This window comes from Natrix helvetica (genome assembly GCF_964273705.1).
Source record: "Natrix helvetica genome assembly, chromosome: Z".
Classification (NCBI taxonomy): domain Eukaryota; kingdom Metazoa; phylum Chordata; class Lepidosauria; order Squamata; family Natricidae; genus Natrix; species Natrix helvetica.
The window spans coordinates 116,511,539-116,536,401 of NC_138554.1; the positions used below are offsets into that span (position 1 = coordinate 116,511,539).

The 24,863-nt window shown below is 39.7% G+C and overlaps 1 protein-coding gene across 1 annotated transcript; it reads right to left on the reverse strand.

Moving 5' to 3' along the window:
- Positions 1–716: 716 nt before the first annotated feature.
- On the reverse strand, positions 717–18,742 carry SRI (sorcin). The gene is made up of 8 exons (XM_081969886.1): positions 18,567–18,742; positions 14,723–14,806; positions 14,090–14,159; positions 12,297–12,340; positions 11,356–11,503; positions 4,439–4,552; positions 2,798–2,856; positions 717–927 (listed from the first exon to the last, which is right to left on the reverse strand). Exons 1-8 carry the CDS (start codon positions 18,606–18,608, stop codon positions 901–903), a joined length of 588 nt encoding a protein of 195 aa, XP_081826012.1. The 5' UTR covers positions 18,609–18,742; the 3' UTR covers positions 717–900.
- Positions 18,743–24,863: the final 6,121 nt, after the last annotated feature.

Here is a 24,863-nt window from a genome sequence, read left to right on the forward strand (position 1 = left end):
TTCAATGCATACACAACCAAATATGTCAAACGAAAGCATTTGTTTATTTAAAACAAAGGATGTGTTTTTCAAGAGGCACAACATGAAAGTTGTGTTTATTTCAAGGATGAGGAAAAAAATATTTCTAGAAAAAAAATAACGTAGCCAAAATTCTTGTCAACTGCCACTGAAATTCATGATTTGTGCATTAACTTTAATACACCTAGGTGGGGGAACGTGTGTTTGAAAACAATAATGAAATGTAGGCAATTATTCTCTCCCTGATCCCCCAAAACTCCCTTGCATGCAGATATGCGATATAGCAGTAGCAGAGTCATGGTAGTGAGGTGAAAAACCATATAAATGGTTAAAATAAAAAACTAAACTAAAATGGCAAATGGAACTAAATCAGCTCCCAATTGAGCAGTTTCTATGAAATAAATACCAGAGTAAAATATTAAGACAACCAACTAAACACTTAGATAAATCTTTTGCTTACTACTTAGAAAGTGATAAACTTTTAGTTTATTCTGAGTTTTAAAAAACTTCCTAGAAATAAACCTCTATCACATTTTATGAATTCATTTCAATACATTCCTATTTTAACTTCCTAGATAGTACTGATAACAAGGCATATTCAAATGTGATCACCTTTAAATGATACAGGAAAATTAAATGTAAACATGAATAATTTGTTTCCTTTTCTCCTCATGCAAATTATAAATATATAAGGCAGATCCACTCAAACAACATTTATTGTATTTCCTTCTTCCATTACTTATAAAAACTATAAAACCATATTGATTAATATTTAGAAAATATGCAATTATCACAATTTAGTTACATAGCATATAGGTTTGGTGCAAAGCAAAGTAATGTGGAATGTAGATCTATGCTCATCTGTCAGTCTTCACTCTTGAGTTAGATGCTCATGACACACTGAATGAACTGTCAAAAGAAGAAATTGTATATCAGGTATAGTTTGTCATCACAATCTTTTTTATGCAAATATCCATTGCAAGATTGCTGTAGTGCAGAGGTAGAGGGACCCTATGAATGTTCAGTTCAGACTCATTATTCCTAAAACTCTGTAATGCCTGATGAGAATTGAAAATTAGCATTTAAATTAGACTCCAACAATAGATCGTTAAAATTACATGGACAACTTTTCATTTTTAATATTGTAAATCATTTAAAACCAACTGGGGAACATTATGGCTACCACTTAGCAGTGTAGTCAATGCAGTGGCACTTTCAAATACCATCTTGCAAATTCTTGGCAAAAACTGTAATTCTTGCCAAGAAAGACTGACGTTCTTTAAGATACTGATCTATATTGCCTGACAGCTTATACATCTTTTAATCACTTTGCTAACTACTAGAAATGTACTTGACCTCTTTGATGAGTGAGGGAGCAAGTTAGGACTTCAATAAGAATTAAGACTCACAGACTAACATCCAGCATGAATCTAGTGCAATCCGGGATGTGGCATGAGACAGTCTATTGGAAAATGCCCGACATTAAACCTGAATGGCACATGTAGCCCGATGATACATGCTTTGTATACAAAAAACACTAGGCTCAATTGATAGTGTTCCCAAGCAAGGTTGGAAAGGAGTCCCCCAAAATCCAATATTCAAACGCTACTACTAGTATATTGAACTGTTGCCATTACCCGTGTTTCCCTAAAAATAAGACGGGGTCTTATTGTCTTTGGGCCCCAACATTAGCTTATTTACTAAGGTGTCTTTATTTTTTCCCCATGTTCAGGAGGCACACTTCTTGTGCTTGCTCACCAGTGCCGCCGTGGCAAGGCAGGGGTGGTAGAGCTGCCTCATACTCCCTCCACCGGATTACTGACTTACCTCAGGGCCCCCGTAGCCAGACCACTCAAGCCAACACCTGTCTTTCCTCGCAGCTGCAGCCATAACACATCATGTGGCCCCTGCTCCATTGCAGCTGCGAACAAGCAGAAGGGGGCTGGCGGCCACCTGGGCTTCTGCTGCAAAAGGTTGCTATTGCTGCTGCTGCAAGACAGGTGTCGGGGCAGGGATGGCCTGGCTGCAGGGGCCCTGAGGTAAGCCAGTGAGGGGCAATGTCGAGCCATTTCACCACCCTCAGGTGGTGCACTGCGAGGAACTAGATAGAATGGGCGGCTGGCCGGGTACGTGGGCTCTTAAATAGGGCTTATTTTGGGGGCATAGCTTATAATTAGGTGCAAAAGTAAAAACACACGCAAGGGCTTATTTTCGGGATAGATTTATATTTGGGAAAACAGGGTAGCTATAAACTAGTTACTTCCATTCTGGCGCTCCAATCATATTAACTTCTAGAATTCTCGCCATTTGCCATCAGAAATATGGGAACTAAAATACACATATGTATGTACCTATTTGGGAAAGGTTGATGTAGACTAGGCATCTTAGGGACATAGGCCACCTCTAGTCCTTTGTTCTAATCCAGCCAGGAGTGGCAGCCGTGTGTGTGTGTGTGTGTGTGTGTGTGTGTGTGCAGCAGGAACGACAGTCTTCCAAAACAGTCCCAGTTTTTCATGTGACTCCCTTGGGAAGATTTATTGCCCACTTCTGGTGTAGGTAAAAAGGTGTTAGGCTGATCATATTAAGCTACCATTATCTGGGAATAGCTTCTAATGAAGGCAGGGGCACAGCTATAAGATTTTATTAAAAAGTTCAATGGAAGAGGGGATATCTAATATGAAACTAATTTCAACAACCAATACCAAAATCACTGTTCATAGTCCTTAAGAAAAACAAATTTCGCATCTCTAGCTGGAAAGACCTATTTAGAACAACTTACATCATCGTATTGGAAATTCACCATCCCTTGCTGGGTTGCATCCCTTCTTCGAAAACTATCTGTAAAGAAACAAAATAAAATAAAATGAATTAGATGGCAAATCGTATGTTAGAAGAAAAAACATAGTCTATTATAACTCTCTGTTTTAGAAAAACCACTAAAAGTTGACAAACAAAAGAAATTGTTTTTTTTAACAATAGCAATAGCACTTAGACTTATATATTGCTTCACAGTGTTTCAGTCTTCTCTAAGCGGTTTAGAGTCAGCCTATTGTCCCCAACAATCTGGGTCCTCATTTTACCAACCTTGGAAGGATGGAAGACTGAGTCAACCATGAGCTGGTGAGGATAGAACCCCTGGCAGTCAGCAGAATTAGCCTGCAATACTGCATTCTAACCACTGCACTACCACGGCCCTGAACCAATGATCTATTCCAGCGACGGCAAACCTTTTTTTGGCTCACGTGCCATAAGTGGGGGGAGCTCAGGGGGGCCGTGTGCAGGCGTGCCGCACCCATAATGCAATGCGTGACCCCCCAGTGCGCATGTGCGCACTACAGGTGCAACCCCCCCATTTTTGCATGCTTTTTTCACTCCAGAGGCTTTATAGGAGCATGGGGAGGGCGAAAAAACCTCCCCCGTCCCCCGAGAAGCTCTCCGGAGGCTTCCCTGAAGCCCCCGAAGCATTCAAAACTACCCTCCGAGCACTTCCAGTCACTTCCAGTTTGCTCAGAGGGTCGTTTTAAGCGCTCCGAAGGCTTCAGGGATCGTCAAGAGGCTTCCCTGAAGCCTTCAGAGCGCTCAAAACACCCTCCGAGCAAACTGGAAGTGTGTTCCCGAACTTCCGGTTTGCCCGCAGGGCCGGTTTTTTGTTCTTCGGAGCCTTCAGGGAAGCCTCTTGATGATCCCTGAAGCCTTCGGAGCGCTTAAAACTCCGGGGCTGGTGGTGGAGGGGCTCTTTTCGCCCCCCCTAGGCTCCTATAAAGCCTCTGGAGCCTGGGGAGGGCGAAAAATGGCTTTAAAAAAGGGTCAACTCAGCTGGCCAGCGCGCACATGCATGCAGGCCAGCTGACAGAGCAGCGCCTCGCGTGCCACCTGTGGCACGTGTGCCATAGGTTCGCCATCACTGATCTATTCATTAATTTAGACCCAAAGATTAAAATATTAATAAACAAGTTTCACAATTTGTAAATCCACAAATTCTAATCCCTTATCAATCAAAGACAAAGATTTCCCTTTCCTAGATTTGATGCTCTTAAAAAATTGTATCAATATGTTTTAACCTGGAAGAAAGATTCAGAAACGAATAAGATACTTCAAATACTGGAACATTTTCAATGTTATAGAGAAAAACAATTTTGGAGTAAAATTATTAATACTAAATCTGATGAGTTTAAACTACTATGAGATTAAAACTCAGTTGAACATCAAGCAAAATATTAATGATGTTGGGCTAGCCATCCAGAAAAGTCTTCATCCAATGATTGAGAAGCCTTCTGCTAAATATGGTTTAAATTTGTTTTCCTAAGATAGTTAGCCCATTTCATCATACTTCGTGTTTCAGAAAAAAAAAAACTTGACTTGATAAAAGGAGAAATTAAATACCAGTCATATTCAGCAATTGTTGTGAAATAAATCATACCAGTAAGAGCTCTGAGTTTTACACAGCAGGCTATATAGTCATCAAAACTGATCTTCCCACGACAGCTGTATCGTTTCACAATTCCATTGATGGCCTGTGGACTCAATCTAAATCCTAAATAAATAAAAGGCACAAAAGAAAGCGAATATGTTGAATATACTATATCAGAAATGTCCTTTATTGGGTAATGTGTATTCAGGTAGGACAAAAACGCAAGATGACTGAAAAAGATAAGTTGGACAGTTACTTTACTGCGAAATAGAGGAGCAATCTCTAGCATCAGTTTTATTCGAAATTATGTTTCTAGAAGTCTGAGAACAACAGGAAGCCCTGCAAAATGAGATAATGGAAACATAATTGATAACAATCTTTACCCCCACCCCCAAAAAAGGAAGCCTCCAAGGAAACCAAGTGGATATATACAGAACTTCTAAAATGCTAAAAGGAAATGGAATGATGTACAGCTCCAAAAGAATAATTAACAAACAGTTAAGCCATAGTTGTCAGGGGAAAAAACACCCTGTTAGAGACCGATGGACCGTGGCTGATTCCCTTCAGCATATCTTTTGAGATATTGAGAAAAGAAATAAGTCTTTTAAAAATATTCTAATTAATAAACAAACTTTAATAATAAAATAATAAAAGTAGATGAAAACAGAAAATAACTAATTGGTTACATTTTGATAATGAAAAGCTTCGTTAGCCAAAGTTGGCTGCCGAACAAAGAAGAGAGGAATTTTGGAAATGTGTAACGCGTGCGCAATAAATCACTTTCAGATAAGAACCTTTTTTTGTTTTATGACCTGCGCAATAAAGCTTTCTTAGTTTAACTCTTGAGTGTCAATTCAGGCAGTTCAGGCCTAGCAAACCTTTTAACATCGTGACACCCCTTCTTTTGCTAGTCTGGGCTGACGTCATCAAATCATCAATTAAGGCACATCTTCTTTCGCAGATACTCGTGTTGATTTGCGGCGAGTGGTTTGTTAAGCATGTCTGCAATCTGATCATGTGTAGAAACATATTGCAATTTAACAAAACCTTGCTTAACTAATTGCTTTGTGTTTTGATAACGAATGTCAATGTGTCTGGACCTAGAACCTGTAAAATGTGACTCAGAAATATAAACAACAGATACATTATCTTCCATCACGGTGATTGGTCGAATCGGACGTGTCCAGATATCTGTGATCAAAGCATCAAACCACGTTAGAGAATTACAAGCATCTGAAACACAAGCATATTCAGCTTCAGTAGATGAACATGAAACAAAACTCTGTTTTCTCACTTGCCAGTAAACAGGACAACCATTTAGGAACATCATGTAACCAGAAGTGCTTTTGCGTGACTTCTTGTCGCTCGCCCAGTCGGCGTCGGCAAAACAAATCAACTTTGGTTGATCAGTGTGTGTTGGTTCTAGCAATAACTTCATGTGTTTAGTGTGTTTTAGGTATTTCAACAACTTCTTAATGCATGACCAATGAAATTGTGTTGCCTTACCTACGTGTCGTGATAAAAGATTAACACTAAGTGCGATGTCAGGTCTGGTCCAACTACTAATGTATAATAGTGAACCAATGACTGAACGATAAAGTGTTTGATCCTCGAACTCAGGACTTGGTTCATGTGTTAAGTTGTGAAAATCTGTTTGCATGGGTGTCTTTGTTGTGCTAGCATCTTTCATGTTGCAATGATGTAGAATGTGGTCAATTTTCTCCTCTTGTGAAAGACTAAACCCCTTCTGTGTCTTTTCAATTTGAACACCTAAATAAGTGCTAATGTGTCCTAAAGATTTTAGTGTGAAGTATCTCTGCAAACTTTTGGCAAAAATCTCACTCATTTTCTTATTTGGACCAATATAAACAATATCATCAACATAAACAAGAATTATCTCATATGCATTGTTAGATCTTTTTGTGAACACGCATTCATCAGTTTCGGACTTAATAAAGCCCATTGAATTTAGTTTGTCAGTAAGACATAAATACCACATTAAACCTGACTGTTTCAGACCATAAAGACTTTTGTTCAGAAACCAGGTATCCCCTTCTTGCTTTCGGAATCCTGGAGGGCTTCTTACGTAGATCTCTTCATCTACGTCTGCATGTAGATAAGCTGTGTCCACATCAAATTGGAAAACTTCTAAACCAAGAATAGTTGCAGTGGTTAAAGCAATTTTTACACTTTCAGTTCTGACTGTTGGTGAGTAAGTGTTTGTGTAGTCCTCAGGATAACGTTGAGCGAAACCCTGAGCTACAAGTCTGGCTTTGTATAAAGACTCACCATTTGGTTTCTTCTTGATTCTGTAGACCCATCGGGTGCCAATGACTTTCTTGTTTGCTGGAGGTTTTGCAGGTGTGAATACATTAAGTTTCTTTAAACTGTCCATTTCATCCTGCATTGCATCATACCACTTGTCTTGTTCTGAATCAGGAAGCTGTTTGATTTGTGTGAATGTCTCTGGAGGAAGAGTAACGTTGCAAATCAAAGGTAATGGTGTTTTTGTCAGTTGCCATGAATAACGTTGTGGAGGGATTCCTTTTGTGGCCCTCTTGGAGCGTCTAGGAACAACAGACCAGTCTTCTTCTTCTTCTTCATCATCATCCTCGTCCTCACGTTCGTCGCTAGCATCAGCATCCGCGGCTTGAGAAGACGGAACATCAGGTTGTGAAGAACTGGTAGAAGGAACATCTGCCTGCGAATTATCATCAGGCTGCGTGGCATCTGGAACACCATCTCTAGGAAAATAAACTTCAGGATCATTGGAATGAATCCTGGACCAGTCAATGTCTTCCTCAAAATTAGCAGATTGTGAAATGACAATCACATGTTTAGTATCAATGAATTTGTACCATTTTGAATTATCATCAATACCCATAAATCTTAGTCTCTTTGCTACTGCACCTCCCTTTCTTCTTTGACTTAAGGGAGTGTTCACCATAGCATATGAACCAAAAATGTGGAGGTTCTTGAGATCAGGCTTGTAGCCATACAGCATGTAGAAAGGAGTTTGATTGATTACACTGCTCCAAGTACGGTTGACAATGTAATTTGCATATTTGATTGCTTCACCCCAGTATGCGTTACTGAGATTGGCATCTTCTAGAAGACAACGCATCATGGTTTGTAGAACCCCTTGTCTTCTTTCTACGACTCCGTTATGAGCCGGTGTATATGGAGCAGATGTCTGATGAAGAATTCCATTCTTACGCATCCAGTCCTGGAAACGCTGAGACATGAATTCTGCACCACGGTCACTCTGGATTCTGGCGATGCGAACTTGGTATTGTGTAGAAACAAATGCTGCAAAGTCTTTAAAGATCTGAAAGGTCTCAGATTTCTCTCTCATAGGATATACAAATCCATATCTAGAATGATTATCTACAATTGTTAAAAAATACTTTCTGCCACCAAGGGTTGGTGGGAAAGGACCCACTATGTCAGTGTGTACCAAATCAAAAATGCGTGTTGACCGGCGTGTAGCGTGTTTTGGAACTGGAGCCGCCTTGGATTTAGCCTTTTTGCAAACGGCACAATCCAAAAACACCTTACACCCCTTTAGATCCAAACCTTTTGCGAACTCCGGCATCTTTCTAAGAACACGGAAACTGGCATGCCCCAATCTTCTGTGCCACTTGTGAATACACCTGGAATGCAAAGGTTTACCAGTTAGTGAATTCTCAACATTAACAGTTTCATGAGGACCCTCGGGCTTGCCCTGAACAATCTGTTTCTGTTTTCTTTGTTTGTTGGCTTTAGGAGCCTTTGGCACAGTAACGCTTTCTCTCTCTGGGACAACTCTCTCTGGGTTTGCGTTGTGCCTTTTTGGAGTTTGCATACTTGCCTGTGCTTGCCCTTTAGGCTTTGGCTTTAAGTAATAAACACCACCAATCAGCATGGTTTCAGCAACAATATCACCATCTTTAACTAAGTAACTTGCTTTTTCGAGGTGGTGAACCTGGAACTTTAACTCTCTAGACAAGTGACTTTGACTAAGCAAATTACTGGTTGCTGAAGGTATGTAATAAACATCAGGGATGTGTGTATCGAGCTCTTCAATGTAAACAGTTCCTTTTCCCATAACCTTGCAAGTGTGGTTGGTGAAGGAATACAGTTCTCGATACTCGGGCTCTGGTTCGCCCATCTCTGTGAAAAGTTCCCTTCTGTGGGTAACGTGCACAGCTGCTCCACTATCTAAAGTCCACAAAAGACGTCTGTCGAACTTTGGATCAGGTTGTGGAACGTTGGTTATGGCCAGTGTTGCAAGTGGAGCTTGTGGATCACGCCTTGGACCACGACGACCTTGTCTTCCGCCTCTACCTCTGCCTCTGGAATCTGTTCCTCTGGGCTGGTACGTGGCGGGAGCTGGAACTCGTTGGGGACAATCCCGGGTGTCATGTCCCACACGGTTGCAGGTGTAGCATTTTGGCATCCTTGGAGCGTAGCCTCTTCCTCGGAAGGGACGTCTGGCTGGAGCCTTCGGTGCTGGAGGCCGTTGCAGATGTGGGGTAGCTAACCTGATAGCTTCGTCTTCCACTAAAAGTCTGCAAACGTGGTTAACTGTGCGTTGAGCAATAGGCACGTAGTTAATCTTTGCAACAGCATCTTTCCATTCATAATTCAATGAGTTAATGATGATGCTAATCATTTGGATATCATCGATTACATGGCCATTTTGTCTCAATTCACTTCTCATTCTTTTCAGTTTGGTCAAATGTCCACCAATTCGTTCACCAGGTTTCAACTTCGAACCATGGAACTCAGACATGAGCAAACATGAGGATTCAATTGAAACGGGCCTGTAGCAATCTTCCAAAATAGCCCAAATTTCTTGGGCAGTTGCATCAGGTGGAAAGATACCTTGGATCTCAATTTCCATTGACATGAGTAAAGTCGTGATAGCTCTGTTTTCAAGGTTTCTTATTGCAGGTGTCCAGGGTTGACGGGGAGGATCAAAAACCATGGAATATGTGCCTTCTCTTCGAAGCAAGAGCGCAATTTCACTGACCCAGGCTTTATAATTCTCTCCTGACTCCTTTAATTTGGACTCACCAGTCAAGGGGGTGACTGTGAATACCTGCTGAGGAACAATTTGTTGCTCTGGTTGCAAATCTGGTTGTTGAACCAGGGGATGCTGGGGTTGCATCATTGGCCTTTGCGTGGCAACATCAAATTGGCTTCCTCGAATTTGCCTCTGGCTTTGCCTTATTCCATCTAGGGAGAATTCCACACCGCCAGGAGGTGTTGAAGACTTAACCTTTGGAGACAAAGTTTTGGCTTCTAAAGGACTCATAGACATATCTCTGAAAATCTGGTCCAATTGCTTAATCTTTTGCTGTAATAATTTTTCTCCGCCAGCAGATGGCAGTGCAGCTTCACTTTTTGGCTGCCTCTCCTTTCTATACGTATGCTGAAGTTCAATGGGCTCAAAGGGACCACGTGACCTCGGTGACGTGTACATGTCTCTTTGTTCTAATTGACCAATGAACTCTGTGGGGTGTGTCTTAGGCTGTTGTTTTGAAGAAGACAAGATGGCGTCCTCAGACATTTTGGGAGTGGGGGAGCTTCTTCTACTTCGCCTTATCTCTTCAAAACACACTCTCGCCTCCCTAGCATATTTTTCAAACAGTTCTATTTGATCTAGATAGCTTTGCATTTCTTGCTCATCTGGGGAGATGTCATAAACTTTGCTTTCTGCGTGGGAGGAATTTTCCTCTGCCGGCAGTTGCCGTTTAGACTTTTGCCGTTCATTAATTGTATCTTGATAATGAGGGACATTTACTGACCTCAGTCCGTAGATCTTGCCTTCTGTAACTCCTTCCCCCATTTCTGGCTCAGCACCTTGTTGCTCCTGGAATACGTTTTGATCTTGCTTCTCTGTGTCCGAGGGAGCCTCTTTGTCAGAGGAAGCTGATTCATCTGTGTTCGCCCCATCTTTCTTTTTCTTTTTTTTCTTTTTCTCCGACATTGCTAATTAGGCTTAGTCGGTTATCTTTAGATAGCATGAAGGGAAAATACAGCCATAAATTGTAGTCATCTCAGCTGGTCATCAAAAGCCAAAAACTCTGCTACCAAGTTGTCAGCCAAACCTCTGCTACCAAGTTGTCAGGGGAAAAAACACCCTGTTAGAGACCGATGGACCGTGGCTGATTCCCTTCAGCATATCTTTTGAGATATTGAGAAAAGAAATAAGTCTTTTAAAAATATTCTAATTAATAAACAAACTTTAATAATAAAATAATAAAAGTAGATGAAAACAGAAAATAACTAATTGGTTACATTTTGATAATGAAAAGCTTCGTTAGCCAAAGTTGGCTGCCGAACAAAGAAGAGAGGAATTTTGGAAATGTGTAACGCGTGCGCAATAAATCACTTTCAGATAAGAACCTTTTTTTGTTTTATGACCTGCGCAATAAAGCTTTCTTAGTTTAACTCTTGAGTGTCAATTCAGGCAGTTCAGGCCTAGCAAACCTTTTAACATCGTGACATAGTTGTTGCTAGAACTATACCACATCTAATTGCAAGTGTACTCCTATTCAACTCTGTCTTGGTCAGTCCTGTTGTGGAATATTATATTCAATGAGAAAGGGCTACTAACAAATTTGAATGCAGCAAAATAATTTCTTTGAAATGATAGAAAAAGGGAAAGCTGGTGATTAATGGTTAAGAGAACGGAGTATATGTTGCTTGCAGAACAGAAGATTGAGAAGAGGTATATTAACAGTTTCTATTACTACAGAAACTACAGAGTTTTACAAGGATTAGACTAGATGAAACTTCCCCAGTCTGATGGAATTTTAATACAAATGGAGAATTCTGGGAGTTGAAGTCCCGAGAAATCAGAAGAATTACAGGTTAGGGGAGATTTGGGATTCTTCTGTAGCCATTAATCCCAGCCAGACAAAAGCACCACAACTCACCCATGGACAATAATGCTTTTTGCAGCTCCTGAGAATCAACTGTGCCACTGCGGTCTGCATCCACACTCATAAAATGCTGCCTCCAGCCATTCAGTATAGCCCAAAGCTCTTTAAATTCATTGAAGCCCATTGTGCCAGACATGTCTCTCTGGATTATTGTTAAGGATCAAACCACACTAATAGTAAAAGAAATGCAAAATACTCTGTATTGTTACAGGATTGCAGCTCTGATATCAAGGGGAGAGGATAACTCAGGACTTACTTTTGTGCTGAAAAATCATTGAATTCAACTGCAATTCTTTGCCCATTTTGGAGCAAAATCTATGGAAATCAATTTATTTCTTCTCAACACACACACACACACACACACACACACACACACACTGACAGAGCCAAGAATATCAGTGAAACACTTTAATGGAAAAATAATAGCTAAATTTTTAAAATATATGCTGAGTCTACTCAATTAGCAATGAAACATTGATTTCAAACAGTTTCAATACAACATAATCACATTGGTTATCCTATAGATAAAAACTTACATGGAGAGAAAAGTTTAAAACTCTTCTGCTATGGATAATTTTACATAGTGCAGATTTCATACCCTAATCTACAAAATGGTCAGAATAACAGAATTGGAAGGGACCTTAGAGGTCTTCTAGTCCAACCTCCTGCTCAGGCAGGAAGCCCTATATCATTTTAGACAAATTGGCGTCCAATCTCTTCTTAAAAACCTCCAGTGTTTGATCACTCACAAATTCTAAAAGCAAGTGAGTAATTGTTCTAATTGTCAGGAAATTTGGGGGGGGGGGGTAGCTCAGAATATTGTATGTAAAAGCTAAAAGTGATTTCAGCTGCCAAAGTGTTCTCTTCGTTACCTGAAAGCATTTCTTCCAATCCACAAATGCATTAGAAAGCAGAATTAGACAAATGAAGGATACATCAAGCATGGAGATCATGAGTCTGCAAGTTTCTAAATTAAAGGCTGTTTTAAAAAACAGGACAGTAAGTAACAAATAAGGATATCAAAACTGTCACTAATTAATGTGTATTATTTGTCTCTGTAATGCTAGGAAAACAATATTTAAAACAGAGCAACACTTTCCTATAATGTTATGAAATTTCCACCGATTCAAATACAAAAGGTCATTAATAAAATTGATTACTTCATCAAATTGAACTTGACCACTGACTATAGATAATCCATGAGTTATAAATTCACTTAGCGACTATTTCAAATTACGACACCCCCCCCTAACTATTTACAACACAGTCCTGAGGTTACTAATGTTGCAGCCCCATGGTAGTTGCTCACCCTTACGAATGACTGTAGAGATACTGAATCATTTGCCCTGCCTATTCCCCGCCCTGACCCCACATCCCCACTGGATCTCCAAGGCACTGGGCCTGTGTAGTCTCACTTACCTTGCAAAGATCTAGTGAGCTGTGTCCTCTCCAGCCTCTCTGCTGCAGTTTCTTTGCATGCATCCCTGCAGATTTGGTCGTCTTTTTGGCGCGAAAACTGGAAGCTGGGAAAGGTGTATGTGGTGCTCCCGGCCTCCGTTCTTCACGCCAAAAGCCTTGAGAAAAGCCAGAGAAGCCTCACAGGGTGAATGATTGCATCCTGGTGGGCTTCAGTCATATTTGCAAAAAGCTTTTGGCATGAAGATGGGTGTGTGCAGTGTTCCTGGCCTCCATTTTTCACGCCAAAAGCTTTACGCCAAAAGCAACGACAACTGAAGCCTGCCTAAACGCAATCACTTGCCCACACAGGGTTCGGCTGCTTTTCAAGGCTTTTGGCAGAAAGAACGAAGGCTGGGAGCAGTGTGCATTGCCCCCCCCCCCCGCCTCCAAAACCTTTTTGCAAAGACGACCATAGCTCAGATGACCATAGCTTGTTGGGATGCAATCACTCACCCCGGCAGGGTTTGGCTGCTTTTCCTCAAGGCATTTGGCACAAAGAACGGAGGTCAGGCGCGGCATACATGCCCTTCCCTGCCTCCGTTCTTCGCACCAAAAGCTTTTTGCAAAGAGGACTGGAGCCTGAAGAGACTCAGGCAAAAAAACCCACAGCAAACACACTAGAGAGGACACAGTTCGCTTGATCTTCCAAAGGTAAATGCCTGTGGAGACCCAGTAGGGCAGAATGGAGGAGGGGGGGGGGGGAAACATGAAATATCTCAGTGGGTCCGGGGGGGACCTTGGATGGTCAGAAGCACTAGCCTGGTTTCCCACCCTGATGCAGCTCATGTGCACCTGAGCATTTGATTAACTAATGCATTGGGTAAATCAGGGAATGATCAAGTTCAATTAACGTGATCTCATTAATGAGTTTGTCGGGCTAGGAAAGTTACGAATGTAATTGAAAGGCTCTATTACATTTGTAAGTTGAGGACTACCAGTACATGGACTTGTCCATGTCATTTTCACAGCAACATGTGGAAGGGGTTGACTGTTGCTTTCTTCCAAAGTGCTTTTTTAAACTTTCCAGTCTATTCTACTAGCCTTAACTTTCATGGTGTACTTCGATCACAGTATTAATCAGATTTGGCCATGTCAAGGTAATGAGCTGTGATCTACAATACCCATAATGCCAAACCACTGTCAAGCTAAGCGGGTCATGTGGGAATTCAACTAATCTTTTGACTTCTCATTCAAGGATTCTAGTCCATGAAAATGTATATTACAGTGAAAGTCTTATACATAGGAGCGTTATTTAATTTGCTAAACTTACGTTTATAGGAGCCAGCAATTCCTGACTGAGTCAGACATTTTTGTAGCTCATCAGCATCTATTTGCCCATCCTTTGAAAACACAAACAATGTCAATCCAGCTTTATTTTCTCATGCCCCAAACACTTCCCCTTTTCCCAACAAGATAGCAGGTATTATGGGATCAAGGACATGATCAGATTGTGACATATGAATGGGGACATTCATATATAATGCTACTTGGGCATAAAAAAACAAACAGGAATGTTCTCTGTGTCCTGGCAAGGAAATCTCTGATCCTTGGTTGCAACAATTGTTATACAATTCTTTCCAGTATTCTTTCTTCAATGCATAACAAGTGTAAATTACTGCTTTCCATTCAGGTGAATGAATGGTGGAGTGCAGCTGTGAAGATATGCCCACTGAGGAAAAAGTATGCAAAATTAATCAGTTGATAATAAAATAAAGGCAAGACATACACTTCAAAAAAAGAGCTATATTGTACATTCCTTAATCCATTTTTTTATACTTTGCAAAAGACACATTTTATATTTTGAATAAAAAAATAAGAAACATTGCGTAACCAGTTAAAAAATTAATTAACAACATATATCTGAATCAGCAATCTTGTTACCAATAAGATAGAAAAATCATACCTGTCCAGCTACTGCAGCAAAATAACCATATAATGGATCTTGAGCCTGACCAGGAAATGCTGGTCCACCTGGAGCACTTCCATACTAGAAATGGAACAAAATACAATTATTATTTTTTTTACTAACCTAAATTGCAAATAATCAAAATACATGAATATTTAAGAAGCATTTAATACAAATATAATTTCAAGAGACCGACACCCTTCTATGTCTGACTGCATGCATCAACAAATACTTTACATTATCCAAACAAAATGTCAATTTAATCCATCAGAATGCAGAGTAACAGGAAAGGCACATGGGAGTCTTTTAGTCCAACCCCCGATGAAGCCTATACCAGTCCGGATAAAAGGATGTCCAATCCCTTCTATAGAATCTCTAGTGATGGCGCACCCTCAATTTCTACAGCAACCCATGTTCTGGATGTTTGCTTTGGTACTTTATATATACCGTATTTTTTGGACTATAAGATGCACCAGAGTATAAGACGCACCATGATTTTGAAGAGGTAAATTTTAAAAAGTTTTTGCACTCTGCAGGCCTCCTATTCTCTGCGCACCTCTTTTTTTTTTTTTTTTTTGCAAAAAAGAAAAAAGGGTATGCAGAGCTTTGGGACGTTCTCTTGGAGTGTTCCTTGGGGCTGGGGGGCAAAAACAAGCAGAAACTGCCCGGTTTTTGCTCATTTTTGCCATCCTTAGCTCTCAGGAGCACTTTGCAAGCTTCCCAAACCCTCCGCACGTCCATTTTTGCAAAGGGGGCAGGGTTTTGGTAGGCCAAAAATGCTGTATTCAGTGTATAAAACGCACCCAGATTTTCACCCTCTTTTTTTAGACCAGCATAACTCAAAGCCTCTCATTTCTATAACAAATGCACACATTTTGTAATTGGCACATATTAGGCCTTTCAGTTATATGAATCTTGAGATGGGAAAAAAATCTTTTTCATCAGAAGAAAAAAAAATCCAGAGGACTAGAATCCAAGAGAAAAATACTTGGCTAGTTTTAGGAAACTAGAGCCCTGATATCTGTAAAATATTCCTGAATACAGGTAGTCCCGAACTTACAACAGTTCGTTTAATGACAGTTCAATGGCACTGAAAAATGTGACTTATGACCACAGATCATAAACTGGGGCAAATGTCACCTAACAAATGTCTCATTTAACAACAAAAATTTGTGCTCAATTATGGTTGTAAATCAAGGACTACCTGTAAAAGGTAAAGGTTCCCCTTGCACATATATGCTAGTCGTTCCCAACTCCATTTCAAAGCTGAAGAGCCAGTGCTGTCCGAAGATGTCTCCGTTGTCATGTGGCCAGCATGACTAAACACTGAAGGTGCACAGAATGCTGTTACCTTCCCACCAAAGGTGGTCCCTATTTTTCTACTTGCATTTTTATTTGCTTTTGAAGCTGGTACAAGTGATAGGAATTCACTCCGTTACACAGGGCTAGGGATTCGAATTGCCATCCCTTCGACTACCTGTACATACCTTAAAGTTGCTGAGTTACTAGCTGTTAATTGCACTAAACTCCATTTGTTTTAACAACGCTTTGTTGAAATAGCCATGGTGCTGGCTTCATATCCTGTATTAAACTGTGACCATGATTTTACAAAATCAAAATTAGGTTGTCTCATCACACTAAGCCAAAAGTAAGAAAACTATAATAGTTTAGTAAAATAGGTAAGGAGGAACAAAAATTAAACTCATGTACCCTTTGATTGTGTGTAATAAGCTAGGATTATCCTGAAACAAATCTCTTAGCAGATCTGTTCATTTTATACAAGGAAATGCCTTCTTTGCTTAGCAAATCTATTCATTCAGTACGTTGCAAAGTCCATAAGTTGGTAAAAGGAAGTAAGTAGGCATATACAAATTCAGTGAGTTGCCATAGTGAAAGATTTAAAAAATGCACCTGACGTTCACACTGGCTTTTACTGGTGAGAGGAGGAAGATCACTTTGCCAGCAATTGCTAACAGCCCCTATGCCTGTATGAACTCATAAGAAGATAGATCCTGTGCAACATTCATAGTTTTAAATACTAGATTTTATGCAGTACAGTAAGACAGAATTCAGCTTTACATGTTTGCCCAAGATTAATTTAAGAAATTATAGGTGTACATTTAATATGAATATATTTGTATTTAATTTAATCATAATTATTTTTCTTTTTATTGAAAAATTATATTATAAAAATTAGCTATGGTTTGGGCTAGAAAGGGACAACTGGCAATCAAGTATTTCTAAAGGGCAGCTTGGTGGTTAAGTCAACTTTTCTTCTGATATGCATTTCAATTTTTATGCAGGAAAAAAGCTAAAGCTACAAAAAATGGATGACCAAAATAAAGACTAAATGTACAACTTTTGATAGTAGATTGGGTAAAGGAGACACTTAAACTTTCTTGTATTCACCATTTTTTTTTGCTCTCTTTCCATATAGTCATAAGTAATATATTATTACACTTAACAATATTTTCAGAACCATACATTAAATGCAGGTCTCACTTCTCTTGCCTCCCCAGAAGCATCAGTGTTATTTAGAAGTTAGTCCATTAAAAAATCAAATTAGATCAGGAACACTAAACATCCCCTCCCAGCCATAAAGCTGACCTGGGCCTTGAACAAAATCTTGTAATTCAATTTCAATTTCTACAGAATTACTAGAAGATCAATACAGGGAGGGAACGATGACATGATTTATTGCACTGGTCTGTTTCAGGAAAGGATATTTACACAATAATGGAAAGTTGATGCAATCCAAGTGTGAAACAGAAGTTCAATTGGGCAAGCAGAGATACCTTGGATATTTAAAATCTAGTTATTGTTTTTATTCAGATGATGGTTTTCTCTTTAAAACAACCCTTATAAGAGTGTGGAAGCTGGACTAACTTGAGGATTGACATCCTGCCTACATGAGTTCTATTTCAAACACGTGCAGCTGAAATCATACAGCCATTAATTAAGATAATACAATTCAAACCCTCAAACCACCTTACTCCATATTTTAGAGTACTATTATACAAATAGATTAATCTACTTCTTTGTAATACTGTGCAAATTACACCTTAAGTAGAATCTTGAGGATCCCAATGCAAAGAAAGTGGCATTCGTTTAACTCTTGATAAGTTAATAGTTTGGTATACAAAGAAATTAAAATTAATTCGTTAAAACACACTGGATCTGCGTCGAAGTCAAGATTCAGGGAATGTTTAGGTTTAGAAAACTACACAGTATGAGCTCTAATACGAGCTTTATTCAGATCACTATAGATGCCTTGCTTCTCCTTTAGCTAGCAGTCTCTAGAAATTGCACAATAGTCTATCTTAAGGCCTTGCCCTCAAACAGAACAGTTTTAGCTTAGTATATCGATCCATTTACTGGATGCTAGGTATTGGTTACCGAGCAACCAATAGCTTGCTGGATAGACCAAGATCCAGGAAAATATGGTTTAGCGTAAATGTGCAAACCCGATCAGTTGTACCGACGATTACCGGCAAAGCCTGTGGAATTTTACAGAGGGCGGAGGCTTCGAGTCTTCCTGTAAATCGAAAGCGGGACTTTCTAAGCGCCCATCGCGCGTGGTTCTGGGTTTGCAAATTTGCAAATTCCACCGGACATCCCCCCCCCCCCTCAAGTCAGTTCCCGCTGGAGGGCCCGTCAAAGCGGCTTTCTGGCTCCGTTAATTCAGAGAGGTTTTGCCTCCTCCCTTCGCGGTTCCATCTTCCACATCCCTCCAGCTAACGTAACCAGGAAAACCGCTTTCAACAAGCGAAGTCAAACCGTTCCCCCGAGGGCGCCAAAAGGAGCGTCCGAGGAGGCGCTTTTGCGCTTCAAGGTGCCTTACCCCTCCCTGGTAATAGCCGCCTCCGGGACCAGAATACGCCATCGTCTGTAATTAGTTACTCTTCGCAAACCAACGGCAACCTCCCTGTGACCTCTCGACGCTGTCCAAAACCGGAGGAAGTCCGGATCAAACCATTGGCACGAAAGGAAGGGATTGGAAAACGTTTCTCCGACGGAAAACTGCAAGGGTGCGGCGTTTCCGGCCATGGATTTGCCCGTCGGTGTCGCCATTACTTACCCGTCTTGTATACAATTGGGCGAAGCACCTAGCATTACCCCCCTCCTCTTTTCTGATGAGAATGGTATAAGCCGGATGTCCTTTATTTTTTTAAAAAATGTATATTGAAACTATGTTTATGGTGGTGAAACTAAGTATTAAAAATCTAGACAGTTTCCGGAGGAGAAATGAACAAATGTTCGCGCGCGTGGATACTTAAGAATATTTGCTTTATGAACGTTCCAAGGATGATGCGGGGCGTGGGAAAGGAAGGATAAGCCACTACGTCGTCATTGCCATACGTAGATACAGAGCTTTACCATTTAAGGATCCGTGGGATTTAATCCTTCAACGTAGGTCTTTCTCGTTGACCGTGTTGTTGGGCTACACGTTACTCATTAATAAATTCCATGTGCCTTGGTGGGACATTATTTCCCAGGATTGCTTCCAGACATATTCGTTATGTGGCAGCAAATCCTGCTGTATTTAGAAGCGTGTACCCCAAATAAAGGGACCAGTGGCTCAGTGGCTAAGATGCTGAGCTGGCAGTTTGGCGGTTCGAATCCCTAGCGCGTGGTAATGGCGTGAGCTCCCGTTACTTGTCCCAGCTTCTGCCGACTTAGCAGTTCAAAAGCACATAAAAATGCAAGTAGAAAAATAGGGACCACTGGTGGGAAGCCTTCAGTGTTTAGTCATGCTGGCCACATGACAATGGAGACTTCCGAAGAATGCACTGGCTCTTCGGCTTTGAAACTGAGGTGAGCACTGCCCCCTGGAGTCGGGAATGACTAGCACATATGTGCGAGGGGAACCTTTACTTTGCCCCCAAATAAGCATCTAGGATTTCATCCTTTAATTCATCACCTGCATAGAAGACACCAGAGGGACAAAAAGTGGTGGTGTGGTGCTGAAGTGCAAGCCATGCACCTTTTCTATGAGTGCTATGATACTTAATGCACACCCAAAAAGAAGTAGCAATATCCTGATAATGCTGAAGATGGCTTAAGGCAGGGCTATCAAGCTCACAGTCCACGAACCAGTTGCATCATGTGCTGGCCACGCCACCCATACCTGGTTTAGCGAAGGGGGGGGAGGGAAATCACGATACGTCACGTAACAATGCCGTGATGACATGAGTTTGACACCCCTGGTTTAAGGAAAATACAGGTAGTCCTTGACTTATAGCCATGTGTTTATCAATTGTTCAAAGTTATGACAATGCTGAAGAAAGTGATTTATGACTGGTTCTTGTATTTTATTGTTACAGTGTCCCCATAATCACATGTTCAAAAATTGGACATTTTGTGATTGGCATGTATTTAACACTAGTGTTCCAGGGTCATGTGATCGCCATTTGTGACCATCCCAACCAGCTTTCAACAAGCATTGTTAATGGGGAAAGGCAAATTTGTTTTGACAGTTGTGTGACTCACACAAAAGTTGTGGCAAAAAAATGATTGTAGCAAAAAAGGGCCTTAAAATCAGTTGTGAGTCATTTAATAACCATCTTGCTTAGAGATGGAAGTCCCAGTCCCAATTGTGGTTGTAAGTCGAATCCAGGAAGTCCATTATTAATTTAAGTTAAGTCCTATAGGATTATGAATAGTTTTTTTAAGGTTGACAAATTTGAAAATGCCGATTAGGTTTATTCAATAAATCATGGTTTAACATTTTATGTAAATTATTATTACAAATTGTATACTTATCTTCGGAAAATATTGTAGAATATTATCTGCTAACAGCCCTGCACACAACAAAATCAATATGCCATTACAAAATACTTATTTTAAAAACATTAATGGTCAATGGATAACTTACATAAGTGTAATTCAAGGCCACTTTTTCATATTTCTGTATCTTTGATTATTTTTAAATATGTTAATTTATAAAATCTACACTAAATTCCTAAATTACACTAAGTCACTTTTTTGCAAAATAATTGGATCAATTTTCGTCAATGATGGGTATGTCACAGCTTTGCTAATCCTACCTTTACTTAGAAGTAAATTTTGTATTTATTATTCAGTGTTTTCTAGGGAAAATGTATCAGGAATGCAATCCTATTTGCAAAGTAATTTCTGAAAGGAGGCAAAAAAGAAATGATAAATTAATGTGTGAGACATTATTTGAAGAGATTAAACATCAAAGTTGTTATTGTTTACATGTTTATATGTTGCTTCTGGTAGATTTTAATGAATTTTTTAAAATTAAGCTTGAATGATGTGACTTTAAATATTTGTTTATAGGAATGAAATCCTCTTTGATTTAAAGAAGATTTCTAACCATTATGACATGGAAGTTTTCGAAAATAAGCTCTCTAGAACTACAGTAAGTACATCTAAGAGCACACCTGTTCTGTATGCAGAAAGTGGCACATATTCAATTAAGGCCAAAAGAATTGTTAGGGCATTTAATTACTAGTTAGGCACATCATATGTGCTTTTGAATCCAATGACATGGTACTTGTTGGTTTACACTCTTATCATGTGCATTATTATTTTTTTCCAAATATTTTTGGAATTTAAATAATGTAAACAGTAGTTCACTAAATATAACTGATTTTAGACATTTTATTCATTTTTCTAATTTTTCATACATTGTCCTTTGGTATATCTTTAGTACAACCCAAATAATATTGTGAATACTGTTTAAGGTGGCAAATATCTCCATCATTTAAAGAGGCAATTATCATATTATGATTTTAGTCAATGTCTTCTCTCCCTACTAGGGAGAGCTACTGTAATTCCTTAAAATAAAACCATATAGTATACATTTGTGTCTCTGTTCCAATAAATCTATTGAAATTTTTGGAATTCTCCCTTGAAAATTCTGGCCTTGAATTGCACAAAACTGAATATTTAATGAATTTAAAGAAATAAACTTTTTAATGGAGTTTTACTGCAGATGTTATTAAAAGTTTTAATATTTTAATATTTATAATTGCCATTTATTTATAACACATATAAGTTTTATCTAATTTTTATGTAGACTAATATATTTTAATTATGGTAGGTTATAATTCTGGCTTGGAATTCTGGGAGTTGAAGTTCACACATCTTAAAGTTGCCTAGGTTGAGAAACACTAGTCTAGTTTTTTTTAGCTCCTTTCAGATGAAAGGAATCTCAGCATCCAACTGAGTAGCTGAATTACTCTTACTGTTAGGAAATTTGTTTTCTAACATTCATTTGGAAACTACTTTCCCCAAAGTGAAATCTCTTACCCCCTCTTCTGAACTTTGGCATAATAGAGAACATGTCTTAATCTTTTTATGTGTGACGACATTTCAAATATTTGAAGTGTGCTATCATATTCCATCCACATCACCTATTTTCTTTTCTCAATCAAAACGTGCCAGTTCCTTCAGTTTCTCTGCATATTTCTAATCCATTATAATCCAACTTGCCCTATTTGAATTTATTACATTTTTTCTGAAAGATTCATATATATTATCCAAAACTGGATAAAATATTCAAGGTGGGGTTTATCGATACAAAATATATGGAAGTTTAACATATTGTGACTTGGAAATTATAGTTCTGTTGATGGTGCCTAAAACTGCATTTGTTTTTTAAAATCTTTTTCAAACAAACACAATTTGCAACCAGTTGTTGATCTTTCTTCCAGCTATTGTTACCAAGGCATATATTTCCCACAAGCTATATACTAAGTAAAGAACTTGCTTTCACCTTTGTTAAACTTAATTTTGTTAATCCATTTCCTTTAACATATCACTTTTACATGATCCCATTTAATTTTGTGACATCTGCAAATTGTAACCATTACTTTCTGTTGAAGAGTGTAGGATCCCAGAATGAATCTTGTTGCACTCCACACTTAATGCATCCCTCTGATTTGATAAAAAAAACATTGATGAGCATCTTTGATTTCGATTTTTCAAGTCAGTATGCTACCCCCTTCACATTTCCCAGTCTGCTAATGAGAATATCATGTAGTAATACTATGTTTCTCCAAAAATAAGACCTATCCTGAAAATAAGCCCTATCATGTTTTTGTGTGTGTGCACCCAATATAAGGCTTATTCCCAAAATAAGCCCTACTTAAGTGCCTACATAACTGACCAGCCACCGATTCAGCCTGGTTACTTTTAGTGCCACGGCCATAAAATGAGGGGAGTGAAATTGCCCCATGTGTCCTGAACCGGCTTATCTCAGAGCTTCCGCAGACAGGCCATCCATGACCTGATACATGCCTCATGGCTGTTGATCCACCAGCCTTGTCCAGCAGGACCTTGCATGGTCACTGGCTCACTTCTGCTTACTTGTGTGGGAGCAACGGAGTAGGAGGCTGAGCATAGTGTTGGTGCCAAAGCCGTGAGGCAAGGGAAGTGTAGAGGTATGGATGGCCTGGCTGCAGGAGCCCTGAGGTAAGCCAGTGTGGGGTGCATGGGACAGCTCTCTTCGTGGACATGTTATCAGCACATTGCTTGGCTTCCTGCTCTGTTGCTACCGTGCGAGAAAACAGAAGAAGTGGGCTGGCAGCCACTTGAGTTCTTTCTGGACAGGGCTGCTGGAGCTGCGGCAACGAGGCAGGTATTGGAGCATGGGTGTCCTGGCTGCGGGAGCACTAAGATAAACTGGTGTGGGGCATGTGGGGCAGCTCCATCTCCCTGCTTCGTGGCAGCACTAGTGTGCTGGCCTCCTGCCCCTCTGCGAGCAAGCAGAAGTGGTCTCGAATGTACTCTTAAATTACATGGAAAAAATAAATAAAACACCCCCCAAAATAAGGCCTAGTGCTTATTTTGGAGCCCCGAAGAAAATAAGGCCAGGTTTTATTTTTGAGGAAACTTGGGTATATAAAGTATTTTTCTAAAATTAAAATATCTACAACATTTCCATGATTTACTAAGGAAGTTGTTTGGTTAACAATAATGGTAGATTTGTTCTTGACAAATCTATGTTGATATCTGGTAATTTTGCCATTGTGTCATAGAAGCTTACATGTTGCTTGCTTTATCATCTGTTCCAGAATGTTTGAGGGCATTTATGTTTATTTGGCTGGATTCTCATTATTCCTTTTTGAAGATAGGGCAGTTATTTCTCTCCAGTCCTCCGAGATTCCTCCTAATTTGCTGCTGATGCAACTGGAAAGGCCAGCTGGCAAATTGAAAAGGGACAGAGTGCAAAAACAAAATGGCTCTCAGAGAGCATCAAAGTCTTATGTTTTGCCACTAACTAAATAAGTCTTGGTCTTCTCCATTTCCTTAATTGGTTTATTAAAGCATGTACTACATTGTGCTTTCATATTTATATGTTTCATGCAGTGGTGGGATTCAATTTTTTTTTTTACTACCGGTTCTGTGAGCTTGACTTGGCTTGGTGGATATGGCAGGGGAAGGATACTGTAAAATCTCCATTCCCTCTCCACTCCAGGGGAAGGTTACTGCAAAATCCCAATTTCCTCCCGACCAGCTGGGACTTGGGAGGCAGAGAATAGATGGGGGTGGGGCCAATCGGATGTGCTATTTACCAGTTCTCTGAACTACTCAAAATTTCTGCTACCAGTTCTCCAGAACTGGTCAGAACCTGCTGAATACCACCTCTTGTTTCATGTTGCTGGTTGCACAATGTGGCAGTGCAGCATAAAACACTTGGGAATTAGTAAAAAAAATAAAATGGGGCAGTATCAATTTTTGCTGAGATGAAACGAAGCAGTCAAAGTGGGCACAGGTTCCCAGCAAGCAAGGGGATATTAGACTGATTGGTCAGAAAGCAGATTGATCAAGCTAAGTTTACAGATCCTCTGGAACCCTTAAGAATAATTGTGGCCTCATCCAGTTCCATACCATGCCTGTTTTATACCAATATTTTCTGTCTTCAGTCAGCGATGTCAATTTTGGTGTGATTTAATTTGTATTCACTGAAACCTGTCTCTGGGATTTATATTCCAGTTCTCTCAACTGTCACTGTGTTGTTTGGTGAAAAGCCATCACTTTATTAAAACTCTTGTATAAATTTCTATTATTCTTTTCTTGTCCTCCTCTTCAAAACATACTTCCTTGCGCTTTATAGTTGATCTTAAATCTTCTTCTCTCCTGATCAAGAGCAAAAAGAAATGTTTCT

Bases quoted from the DNA above. Each gene is read 5' to 3' on its own strand.
- SRI (XM_081969886.1), bottom strand. From the start codon at position 18,608: ATGGCGTATTCTGGTCCCGGAGGCGGCTATTACCAGGGAGGG. The intron at 2,857-4,438 runs GTATGATTTATT...GTTTCTTTACAG, and splicing joins AAAACTCAGAGCTCTTACTG to ATAGTTTTCGAAGAAGGGAT. The intron at 928-2,797 runs GTAAGTTGTTCT...TTCTTTTGACAG, and splicing joins TGAATTTCCAATACGATGAT to TTCATTCAGTGTGTCATGAG.